The 13,646-nt window shown below is 38.4% G+C and overlaps 1 protein-coding gene across 1 annotated transcript in view; it reads right to left on the minus strand.

The window, feature by feature from the left end:
* Positions 1-13,646, minus strand: part of LOC120533739 (sodium- and chloride-dependent GABA transporter 2-like) — a 134,647-nt gene that overhangs the window by 75,073 nt on the left and 45,928 nt on the right. The window contains exons 5-7 of the mRNA XM_039760664.1: positions 9,067-9,154; positions 8,156-8,288; positions 3,371-3,505 (exon numbers count right to left, since the gene is read on the minus strand). Coding sequence (XP_039616598.1) covers positions 3,371-3,505; positions 8,156-8,288; positions 9,067-9,154 — 356 coding nt within the window. The remainder of the gene's footprint in view (positions 1-3,370; positions 3,506-8,155; positions 8,289-9,066; positions 9,155-13,646) is intronic.

The following is a 13,646-nucleotide window of genomic DNA, read 5'->3' on the forward strand; positions in this document are numbered from 1 at the left end:
TCAGCATTAATTTTGCAGCAAGTTTACCAATCACCAGAATTTCAGCAGAAAATAAAGTTAAACAGCTGCTTGAGAATCCGAGGCCTATATATTCACAGTTCTCAACTACTGTCTGGCTCCTAGGAAGTTATTTGCGAGTCAAGCTAATAAAGAGACTTGAAGCCATATTATGATATTGCGTTAGTAATGTAAACCTTGATACATTTCTTACCTGTAAATAAAACATTACATCTGCTCCATTGCTTTCAATACTGGGTGGTGCCAGAAAATGTAGCCTGCCAATCATAGAGTACAAGCTAAAATGACCTATGTGACACACCTGTAATAGCCACCTTGTCCACTTGTTAGGACTTGTTCCATGCTCTGTTTCTGTGGTACCCATAGAGGGACTTTTTGGTTTCATTGTATTATTCACAAACCCAGCAATACACCACTTGCTGAATTGTGCATTTCACAGAAGCGCTCACAATGAGATATTGTTCCAAGAATTTCTCAGTGCCAGCTTGACGGAACCTGTTCAAATACTGTATTCTGCTCCAGAATTGAAATGTGTTCTTCTAGTGAACTCAGCATGTCTTCTGTCAAGCATGCACACAGATACCAGAACTAACAAAACTAAACTAAACTTGAAAAGCTTCACCTGACTACATTTTCTGCTGTTGCTGTTAAAACTAAGACGATGCCTCTTGCTGTGTGCGTGGCCACCATATATCTCTCTAGCTTTTTATCTGTCTATTCTGTCTTGTCTATCTTTTGTGGCCTGTAGGGGGCATCTCAGGGTCCCAAACCCAGACATAACTGCACAGACATGAGTTCCCAGTTTGAATACTATTATTTAACAAAATACCTTCAGATTTCCTCCTGATTTAACAATAAACAATCCTCTTTCTTTTCTTTTCTCCTCTCTTTCTCTTCCAACCCCAAATGCCCTGAGTAAGGTAGAGTGGCTATTTTTTAATGCTGGACCTGAAAGTACTTCTGGTGCTAAATTGCACCCAGAAAGCACTTTCTGGTTCAGGCATAACTGCCATAAAACAAGGGAGTCATTTCACAGAAGTGCCCCCGAGCAGCACCCGAAGAACACAAAAGGGATGTCCATCAGACATACAATTCCCATGTAGCTTTACAAGTGTCCAAATTGGTGACATGCCAGATTAGCACTGCCACCAATCATACTGGGGATGGGAACAGCAGTTGTCAGAACTGTCCTGCTGTACTTATATTATATCTTCCTCCTGACCAGGAAAGGGAATAGGATAGTGGCTGGGATGCACCATCCACCTATGTTGTATGTCCAAGATGGCTACCCGGCCAACTAAGAGAACTCATCCGGAGCAGTCTGTATGCCAGTCCATCCATTACATCTGTCACACTATCTGTCTATCAAATAGCTAGTGTATGAAATAGTAGCCCACAAATCATGGAATAATCACTGACATTGCCTTCACAACAAAGCTATCTGTTGTGATAATTGCCATATCAACCTATGAAAGCTTCTTTCCATATCATCCACAATGTTGGCAACAACTTCTGAAGTACAGATGGAAGAGTCACTTGTTTATAGTACATTGTTCACAGAATCAGTAGTATGCCACCTTTTCACTTATTGCTGAGTTGTGCATTTCACAGGAGCTCTTGCAATGGGATATTTTTCCATGGATCCCTCATGTATCAACCTGAAAGAGTCCATACAAACATAGAGGCCCACAACTGAATTATGCTGTTCCAAAGAATATGACATGTCTTCCCTCCAGCACATACATAAATACTGTAATAGTGCCTACCAAATGGTAGCTTCATCTGACTATGTTTGCTACTTCTAAAACCAGGCCGGGTCTCTCAATGTACAAGGCTATTTTTCTGTGCACCACCCTGTGTAATCCATGTTTGTTGTGTGATCTTTGGCTGGCTTGTCATCCCGGCCAATACCCACAGGCCGCCAGATGGAGCCCTCCCTACAGTATGGAGGTGCCCCGAAGACCAGCTGGGAGTCATAGACTATGTAGTTTTTATACAAGACCCTGCTGGATACCACAGGGGCCGCAAGAGGAAGCTGCAAGGAGGACCGAAAATGTATTTATGCCCTATAACCCGGAAGTGCGTCAGAGGAAGAGCGACGAGCTTCCGGGGTGAAAAGAAAATTACTTGTACCTGACCCGGAAGTGGAAGAGTCACGTGGACTGGGGATTGGGAAACATTTCCGGGTCGGGTACTATAAAAGGACTATGGGAGCTCCCAGACAGTGAGCTGAGCTGGGTGGTAGGAGGGCAACTCGTCTGGGAGTGGAGGATTGGATTATTGTGATTATTGTTTATTATTGTATTGTTTATGAGTATTGTGGAGGAGAGGGTGCTGTGGAAGATTAATAAAGTCACTTATTGGACTTTTACCTGGTGTCTGGAGTCGTGGACAGGGGTTCAAGGGAGCGATAGCGCCCCCTATCTGTCACAGTTGATATGAAAGATACAAAGATGATTTGAACTTTGTTGTTATTTAAGACACACAATTTGACACTGACAGTTTAATTAAAATGAAGTCCACCTAACCATTAATTATATGTTGATATGTGAATATGAATCTAACATCTTGAATGCTAGCTAATGAAAACACATTTGGTTTGCATTTGTGTAGATGTGATTATTTCTACTTACTGAGCTACTGTGCACCTCACTGGTGATGCATATGAATCTATGTCATCTTTTTACTGTTATTATGTGAAAAGGTGATGAAAATCAGTTTTAGGTAATCTTTGCCCATGAAATGTCTTTTCTGGTTTAAATCAGGGTATAGCTCAGATAGGAAAAAAAAAAAATTTTAATGAGGAAGGTTAATTTACCCATGGGGTTTGCCATTTCTATAGGCGATTCTAGCCATGAATCGATAACCCTGTATTCATTTACACAATTTCACATTTAATTTGACTCTTTTGAACCCACACACAGCATTGATAGATCCTATTTGCAAGCTGTAGCTCCGATGGATGCCGTTATCAAAAAGATCAGTTCCCATTTTTGAGTACAAAGTGTTTATCAGTCCCACGTGAATAAACATTATTAACATCAACATTACCAGCTAGCTTCTTGTCCCATTGCTGCAATGGAGCAGTGAATGGATTCAGCCTCAAATGATGGTACACGAAGTAAAAACCAGGGATGTGCATTTTATTGCTGTATGCCTGTGATTTAATACTAAATCAGCATAGTGAACAACTGCAAAACAATGCGTCTGACGATTTGGCCCAGAATATTTAGCTAGATAAATATTTCAGGATTGGTTTAATGCGTCTATGCACAGAAAACAAATGATTTAGCTGCACAGTAGTGTACTGTTTTATCTCTTATCTTGTTAAAGTGATGTGGTATCTTCTTACCTGGGGATCTGCGAGTCGACTTATGTCTGGATAAAGGTAAAACTTGATTCCTTCTGCTGCACCGGGTAGAGTCACGCCTCGGATCAACAGCACCAGAAGCATAATGTAAGGAAATGTAGCAGTGAAATAAACTACCTATAGAATGAGAAAGGTATGAAGGAGTTTTCAATACATTCTGATTCTTTGATTTATGTATAGTAAAAAAAATAATAATAATTGTTTACATTTATAATGTGCTTTTTTCACTACTCAAAGTGCTTTACATAGTGAGTGGGGAACTAGTTCAACCACACGCTAATGTACAACATTCACCTGCGAGATGAGACGGCAGCCATTTTGCACCAATTCACTCACCACCATTAGCTATTTGGTGGTGAAGGGGTGAGAAACAGTCAGACAATTAGAGACAGGGGATTATTAGGGGTCAGAAAGAGCAGGCCATGATGGGCAATTTAGGAAGGACTTCAGGATATACCCTACTCTTTTCAAAAGATACCTAGGGAAGGGAACTTCAGTGACCACAGAGATTCAGTACACCAGTTTCATGTCTCATCCAAAGGATGGCACCATTTTCACAGAACAGGGTCCCTGGAACTACACTGGGATCCACACACAGAAAATAGGGTAAGCACTCCCTGCTGGCCTCACCAACACCTCTTTCAGCAGCAACCCAAGGTTCTTCCTGGTTGGTATCCTATCCGAGTACTGGCTGGGCCCAAACATGCTTAGCTGCAGGTGGATGACCACTCCTGAAGTGCATATTGTATGGCTGCTGGCTAATATGAAACCTTATCAAGTCACTATGATTCCAATAAACATCTTAACCTCTTCAGCACTCTTCATGGACTTCATCATAAGTTGTTTTACAATAAAGAGAATATTACAACATAAAAACATAACATGAAAGAACTTTCAATACATGATAAAGTTACACAATACAAATGTAGGAGTATATAATATGAATAAACTTTAGAGAGTGGGTGAGACGAATACAGTGCACAGAGAATTTCAGGGAAAGTCAGTATTGAAATGCAGTAGAGAAGAGCTGCTAGTCTTAGTGAGGTTTGGAGGATTCCAGTGGTCTATCTTGACAAATGGAGCCAGCCTTTGGAAAAAAAACATATTTATATATACATTTGTCTTGAAATTTGGTCTGAACTTCATCTAAGAATCAGTAATGTACAAATACAGTCTGATTTAGTTATTGATGAACAGATTATTGTATTGTTCTTGTACATAATGAATATATCATTCAAACATTCACATTGCAGGTTGAAAAAGGTATGTGAATCCCTAGGCCAAGAGCAAGACAAATGGCAAATCTGAGGCCTCACGTACAAACTTGCATACACTCGGAAACATACATAAGCCATTTCTTATGCAAAAGTTGGCATTTATAAAGCATAAACTTGCTGTGGAAATTGGCATAAAGTTATGACTTTTCAGGTTTTATTCATACATTTTTGGTGTTGTGGGAGAAACCTTCTGAGGTCATCGAAATAGTCAGTGCTGTCTTTTAATGCCTCCTCTTCCTCTACCAACAGACCAGAAGACTGACAGCCCAAAGACCTGTGATATCACTTCGTTTTTGGTCACACTGGCCCACCTCTTCCTCCCCTCCTGCTTTATAGCCACCTCCACCACCATCTTTCTTTAGTCTGGCCTTGGTCTCACATTCAAATTGCTTTTGTTATTTTGTCAACAATTACACTGGAATCACTGGCTGGTGCCCCAACTATTTATAGTCTTTTTTTTGTCTTTTATTATAGCATTTTAGTGACTCCAGGCAGCAGCACGATGAAGCAAACAGAAAAATCTTGTTTCATTCAGAATTTCAGTGACATGTCAGTCACATTCTACTGTCGGTGCATCCAACTATCCATCCATATGTACATCCAGCTGTAAATCCATCCATACATCCATGTTCTAAACCCGTAATAGAACAAGGATCACGTGATTTCTGTGTTATGATCTCTGCACTGTTGGCTCCAATTCAGCCCACAACTCCAATAGGACAGCTCTAGGAGATCTAAGGTGACTTATAAGCCAGTAATCATTATGCAAAAGGACACAAGTACTATTAATGACATTTAAATGACAGAAAACATTGTGTTTTGAAGTTTGTTTGACTCCATATTTTAATTGTGGCAAAAATAAACACTTATTTTGAGAAGTTAGAAAAAGCACGAATAGGATAATTTTCAAGTGTAGCTTAATTTACTGACTTGAAGGTTTGAGTGAATTCTGTCATTGATTTGCTTCATCAAAGAGACAGATCACATTTTTTTTTTTTTGCAACAGGTCTGCATGTCATGTGTGATGGATATTTGCTCAGACTTACATACTGTTGTTTGTACAAGCGAGCATAAGCTGAAGCCATGCACACTACTATTTCAATTACTATTGTACTGACTATCCTAACAATCTGTTTTGCCGACAGGAGTGTCTTTCAGGCGTGTAAAAGAAGCTCAAATAATTTCTTTCAAGCTAAATCTGAAACAGTTAACTAACCTGTTACTGAAATTGAACAGAGTAATTCTCTAACTCTTTTAAGGATTGATAACATGTAAGTGAGAGTTATGGGCTGGTTAAATTACAATATTGCTCAAGGCATCCTCTACATCTGCTTATCCAGAGCAGGAGGCAGCTGGGGTCTATCTTAGTAAACACAATGTGTAGGCAGGAAGGATCACTGGACACAGTGACAGCCCATTGCACGGTGATATAGAGTTAGTTACTGCCAAAAGTCCATATCCGAGTAGCACACATTTTGTAAACGTGAATTACATTTGGAGAGCATTTTACAAGTGTGAGTTCCAATATGAGCATGAGTGATGCACTTGGCAAGTGTTTTGTGGTCATGTGATTCTAGGCAATGTTCTGCATGGTATTACCGCCAAAATTATTTGAGAGTAAAAGCAGCAAGGCAAGGGTGGGACTTTGTTCTTCTAACCAATGGAGAAGTCAACGTTAACCATCCTATCACGAGGTGCACTTCCTTCCCCACCTCCAAACAAGAACACACATAGTTTACTCCATGACTTATTAAACTTCCTAAAAGTATGGCTTTTTTGCCGGTTTGCTGCAGCTGTTGTTTCCAATTCAGTCCCCCATCCCACTTGGCATAAATATCAATCAAATCTCAAAATCAGTAAAATTTCACGATCAGGGCTTGCACAGAATTAAAGATTACAACGTATTATAAAGCCATTTCAAAGAGGTTACATATTCATTAGTCCACATTTAGACAAATTGTGTATAAATGGAGACAAGTTAGTACTGTGGCTGCTTTTCCTAGAAGTGGGTACCTCAAAAGGCACAACATAGAATCCTCAGTGACGTAAAAAAGAACCCAAGGGCAACAACAAAAGTCTTGAACAATCATTAAAACAGATTAACATCTCTGTTTGTAAGTATAACATACCCAAGAAACACAGAGGAAGAAGTCACTGGTCTCCAAAAACACCTCAATCCAAGGATGAAGTTTACCAAAGACCATCTTGATACTCCACTATACTACTGAAGAAATGTTTTATGGACTGAAGAAGCTTCTAAGAAAGAATATACATCAGCACATATGGCATAAAAAGAACACATTATACCAACATAAAAACATCATCCCAACAGTGAAGTACAGTGGCGACAACAACATCATTTGGAGCTACTTTGATAACCCAAGACTTTGACAACTTGCCATTATCAAGTCGAAAATGAATTTCAAATTTTATCAAGAGTTCCAACAGGACAATGTTAGGCTGGCTGAAAGTCAGTAGAAGTCTGATGATGCAACAAGACAATGACTATAAACACTGAAGTAAATCTACTACAGAATGTCTTCAAAAACCAGACCTTAACCTAGTGAGGTATTGTGGAATGACCTCAAGAAAACCATTCACACCAGTCATCCTAAGAATATGACTGAGCTACAACAGGTCTGTAAATTCCTCCAGAACGTTGCACAGGTCTCATCTACAGCTACAAGAAGTACTTGTTATAGGCTATTGCTACCAAAGGAGGTTCAACCAGTTATCAAATCCAAGGGTTCACTTGCTTTTCCACAGCAAAATGTGAATGTTTGATAGGTGTGTCCAATAAAGACATGAAAGATTGTAATACTTTGTGTTATTGGTATAAGCATGTTGTTTTTGTCTACACTTGCAATACAGATGAAGGTCAAACCACATGTTGTGAGCTGTTAATGTTGAATACTAGGTCATTCCAAAAGGCTTCACATAACTTTTTCTTCCTATTGTGCATTAATCATATGCTGGCTTTTTTAAAGCTGTGACATGCATACTCCCCAGTTATGTTGTGTCATGTGCATTCACTTAAATGTGTTCCCTAGTGGTCTGCAGGTGATGACACCTTTAGTGTCCCCTCCTTAATGTTTCTTTTTGCTATTTCTCTCTTTACAAGGAGAACTTCAAGTCACCTTTCTAGTAGCTGGCTCAATTGCCCTTCAGCATCCGTCCCTCTTTTTATAACACCAGCTGAAATCCTCCATAAAGATGAAAGCTTTAGCATGATTTCAACAAGCCTTCCTCATCCTTCTTTTCTCAGATATAATTTAGGAGAACTGCTCCCAGTGCTATACTATAAATCAGAGACCATAGATTAAACCATTCTGTGGCCTAGTGCCTATAGCAGTATGGGTCAGTATTGGTGTCGGAAGACAATGATTAGAGTTTTCTTCTAAATATTACAAAACATGTTAATGATTTATTCTCTAGTCTTGTGATCTAGAAAGCACCTGGTGTGTTCAATAGTTTGGATACCGAGTCTCACCTTCCCTGTTGATTTGACTCCTTTCCAGATACAGAAATAGCAGACAACCCAGGCCAGAAACAAGCAAAGTGTCAGGTCCCACTGTAACTTGCCAATGTGTTCAATGCCAGAAGAAATCCGCAGCACACGATTTCTAAAGGACAAAGAAAATTGAAGGTGTTATTAATTCTCTGACAAGCACAGACACATTGGTAAAATAGGCCGAATAATATAAACATTTACACATATTCATATTCATATATTTGATGACACATGAGTTTGATGTGACAAGTGTTAACTAGTATTATAAGTCCTTCATGTCAGCAAACAAACATTAACTATATGGGGCATATGTTTGCCAGGTTTCATTTTGAAGACATAATGCAAATGCTTGAAGTTTGTTTGCCTTTTACTGATTTTTAAGAGAAACAGGTCAAGAACACTACTGCCTCATGATTTTAAAATGCTGCAGAATACTCCTCCAGTTGCCGACTTGACCAGAATTCATATTGTTAACCTGCTTCCATTCCCTCATTTCATGGAACACAACATACTGTAATAGATGTGTTGTTTTTTTGCCCAGCTTTGCCCACCCTGCCCAGGAAACTCACACTTGAATGTTAGCAAAAACTGGGCAATGTGTAGGTTAGTGGAAACATGGGTAAGGGGTGCAGCAGGTAAACTAATCTGTGTTTTCTATTAAATAAAATGAAGTTCTCTATTTTAATACATTCTTGTTTATCTTGGCACCACAGAGTGGTGATGTCCTGCATGTAGTTTAGACTTGTAAGAAAGAATTTCTTCCTTTACATCATTTTGCACATTTTCATGGTTGTACAGTTGTCAGCGGGCAGCAGTCCAGCTAGTTTAATTGCTGATTTTTGGTATCAGAAAGACTAAAATAAAAATGAAAGCCGATGATCAGTACTTACTCCCAGAATTCAATCTCAGGTGAAGTGGCATTGGCAGGAATTGTCCAGTTTGAGGTTTTGTTTTTTGTGCTGAATTCCACACAAGCACCTAGTCAATGTGAACAGAAAGAAATGTTTGATATGCATGGTTCAGTTTTACAATTTTTATTTAAAACCAAAAAAATGTTTTGGATGTTAAGGTGCCAGATACAATGGAGCAAAGCATTGGGACTTCAAGAAGTGCTTTTTAATGAGGAAAAAGAAAAGAAATAAAAATATTCTGTAATAAATAAAGAATAAAATAAGAAGCTGTTATTCTGTTAATTAAAAAATATTTTTACAGGAAACAACTTGATGGATTTTGTCACAGAACAATTTCTTGATCCAGAAGAATGATAAAACAGATCTCCAACTTGCAAAAACTCATTCAACAACAAAAAGGTAACTGTTTCTATGGAGGTACAATTTTCAAACGTCACTCCATCCCACTTTTGAACCAACATATTACAGGGGCACAGGAGGCTAGGGCCTATCCCAGCCTACAGGGTCCAGAATATGATGAAAATCCACCATGGGCCACACCCCCCGTGCAAACACACATATTTAGTAAGTTTAGACTCACAAATTAACTTAAACTCTTCCGAAAATAAGAAGAAATGGGAATTTGTGTGAACACCCCCTTGAACATGGGCAGAACATTCAGTTTTGAACGTAGACAGTGATGAGGCTATGAAATAAAGCCAGAGACCTGGAAATGAGAGGCAACCTAACTACAGTATAGTGCCACACTCTTCCTAACTTTTCTTTTGCATATATGTGGCTTGGCAAAACAAAATCACCTTTAATATTAATGTTGTAATATTTTATGTACAATATATATATTTTATATACAATGTGTTATATATACACAAGGCCAGATTGACTTATCTCTTTTTATTCCTTCCTTTTATTTTAAATTTTACTGATTATAATCATTCCATACAGATAGATCCATTTTTACAAAAAATTGAAAACAAAGACTTAGCTCTTTAACAGAAATTTAATTTTACATTTAACAGCACAGCACGTGGATGGCCGTTCTTTTAATGAAGTACAATATTTCTCACTTTTGATTTTGCTTCAACAATTGATTCTTCATCACCCTGTCAACCAGTCATTTAGGCTAGCAGATAGTTGATCACTTCATCGAGCAGTGGGGGAGTCCCCCTTGATCATTTTAGTGCACGGATACTCCATTGTTTCATTAAGCAGGTTGGGTGTTCTTCGTTGGCCTTTTATTATTCCGTCCTGTCATCAAGCGGGAGAGGAGATTTGGTAAAAAGGTCCCTGTACTGTAATGGGTCCCTGAGTACACACAGGGAATGATAGATTTCCACCTGCATATATGTAAAAATATTTTTTTAGTTTTTATGATGTCTTCTACAGCTGGGTTCAGCATTATCTCTTCATTATTTTATATTCAACCATTAGGACACATTTGCTTTCTATTTATTTCTATTTTGCTCTGCTGTACTGAATTTCGCCTTGGGATTAATAAAGTATCTATCTATCTATCTATCTATCTATCTATTGCTCATAGTCTGTTCCCTGTTTTCTTAGTAGATATCTACTAGTAGTACTGTCTATGATTTTTCCTTGTTCTGAAATCAATCAATAAATCAAGCGATCCTTGCTTAGTTTACAGTAGATGCTCCCAACAGCTGACCATCACAAAGTAATTTAGAGTGCCATTTCAAGAAATACAATAAACTAGATATAAAAGAACATTCTAAAGTTGGCTTGGGATGATGGAGCTCTCTGCAGTATAGAAGTTATAGCAAGAAATAGCTTTGGAAAGGGCACCAGTCCATTATAGCAGAAGACAAAAATGTATCCTTGTGTGTTTTAATATTTCTGTGTGAAATATTCTGGGTGTGTCTTTCTCGTGTTCTAAACAATTAATAAAAGGAACGATGAGACAATTGTAATTGAATATATTTTATTTTTTTAAGACTTTACAGATAAGAAGCTTTTCTTTGGAGATAAATTGGGCATGTCAAAGACTTTTAACATATTGAGTATTTTGGGTCCTTTAGATTGTATCAAATATATAGGTATGACATTAGGACTTACCATTTATCTGTGTACTGATTGGTATACTGTATATTGAAATTATGTGTAAACTAACTTCCTGCATTTTCAATGTCTGCTTTATCATTTTACTTGGCTGAAGAAAACTGGTAAAGCCAGTTTCATCAAGCTTGTTGAAATAAATATGTCAATTATAAGATTCATTTGTAGCAGTGAATTACGGTTTTTCTTTGTTTATAGAATACTTACCCCCACATCCATATTGGACATAATAAAGCAAAATTCATGACAATTCAATAACTGATAGATTACAAGGAAAGAAACATTTGAACTTGCACTAGTCAACATAAATTTAGGGAGAATACGGTAAGAGTTGACACTGCAGAAGATTCAGAATTGAGAATAAACAGCAACAAGAAAGAATGGGTGTGTTTTTAAGCATGATTTATGCCTGAATACTGATGGAGATTCAAAGATAACCCTAAAGATTGAAGACAGACATTACTTCTCTCAATATGAAAACCAAAAGCACTATACTGCTGTGAAGATCCATCCATCCACGCATCATCCAACCTGCTATATCCTAACTACAGGGTCACGGGGGTCTGCTGGAGCCAACACAGGGCGCAAGGCAGGAAACAAAGCCCGGGCAGGGTGCCAGCCCACCGCAGTACTGTGAAGATGTGGTCCCAAAAATGTGTTCTACAATTTAAAAAGTGGTGTAATGCACAGGATAATAGCAGGATACTACATGTCAGGAACAAAACTGAGACACATTACAGAGGAAACTGGGCCCTTTCTATGTTAATTCTATGTTACCCTGCCTAAATAGAAGAAAGGGGCACCAATAGTGACAAGGAAGTACAAAATACTTTCCTGGGACACTAGAAGTCACACACTCTCAAAAGGAATTTATTAGACCTTGCTATGCCTAATACACAATGTTAAGATAGCGGGAGGTTCATGGTGCAGGGATATCAAGTGCTAGTAAAAAGATCTCTAGCCTAGTGTCCCTGGATCAAGTGTAGGGACCTTCTTACTTGAGAGTCTGGAGCGAGGATCTGGCAAGCCATCAAGAGGAAGAAGAAAGAAAGGATAAATTTGGGAGACAGAGAGAGAAAGACTGGAGGTTGAAGGGACATTTTGAGTAGAAAATTAATGTGTAAGTGGACAAAGCAACCCAATTGATAGTTATGCGCTGGAATAAAAGCAGAAAAGCCTAGAGAAGCTGCAACACTAGTTATTGTGATACTCTTTTAGTTATTCCTTATATTAAACACCTTCCCTTTTGTATGGTGTGGCATTTGCAGACATTACAAGAACATCCCTTAGTGGTTACAGAAATTTGCATGTGATCTTTTCTGTACATCATAATACACCCAGCGAGACACATGGTGACTCTCAGCGCTAGTGGTGCAAACTGAGCACCATAGGGCTCCACTGCCACAGTAGCATAACCTTTTGTTTTCTGTGTTTTTAGGACAATCCTGCACTCCATGTCCTAAATACCAAATGATTATTCCCCCTGTGATACCTTATTTAAACTATTTTGGAAATTATGTTCTTTCCTGCTATCAGTTCATATTATCCTCTCGTAAGCTTCCAGTATATATTACAGCAGTATGGTCCACCCTGTTTTCTCTGCAATAATAAAAAATTGTATGGCTTATAATCTAATACCTTAGTAATAATGAGACCAAATTATAAGACCCTGTCAATATAAATTATTTACTTGAGTGACTTTGCACAAGGCTTGAGCTCCTGCTGACATTGTTTTATGTACATCTTTGATAATGGCTTGTTTTCCAACATATCCTGTTTAAAGTTCTGCTTTTGTTCATAATTAGGTTCTGAGACACTAAGCATGAATATTTCAGTCTATTCCATCAATTTAATAAGTAAGAAATGCAAGAATGGTTATAAATGAAGTGACAGCAGTGTGCACAGTTGTGTGCCCCGCAGAACTGAGCGCTAATTGCAATTGTGAAGACTCTGCCATCAGATCCCTATGGAACATGTATTACATTTTATTTACATTGATTCTTTTAACTCAACAAAAGATGTGTGAACAGCATATTATTCCACAAATAAGGGTTTCATGTTTGCACTTATATGAGACAATAAATCATATTGTTTTATTTGTTTTGAAAATCTTCACACTTAGTCACAGGTTTTGAATGGTAACTGTGCCCCAAAGCTGTCAAACTTAATGTAACCTAGCAAATTGTTGGTAAACAGCATTTGAGCTTTTCAGAGTTTGGTATTGTAATATGACTTCCACCCTTCTGCAGCTTGAGATTTAGTTCTACTTATCCATCCACACTTTTCTCCAGCTTAAGTTTGCAGGATGTTGGAGCCTATCCCTGTTGATCTGGACTCAAGACAGGACACACCTTGGATAGGATGACTGTTCAGTTCATTCACTTTACTGAACTGGATACACCAAGGATGGAGCATGGGCTGAGGTGACAAGGCAATCATCTCAGGCGGCACTTTGGTAAGGGTGTCATGTGTATGCTACAGCATAAACA

Source organism: Polypterus senegalus, chromosome 8 (genome assembly GCF_016835505.1).
Source record: "Polypterus senegalus isolate Bchr_013 chromosome 8, ASM1683550v1, whole genome shotgun sequence".
NCBI classification, from domain to species: domain Eukaryota; kingdom Metazoa; phylum Chordata; class Cladistia; order Polypteriformes; family Polypteridae; genus Polypterus; species Polypterus senegalus.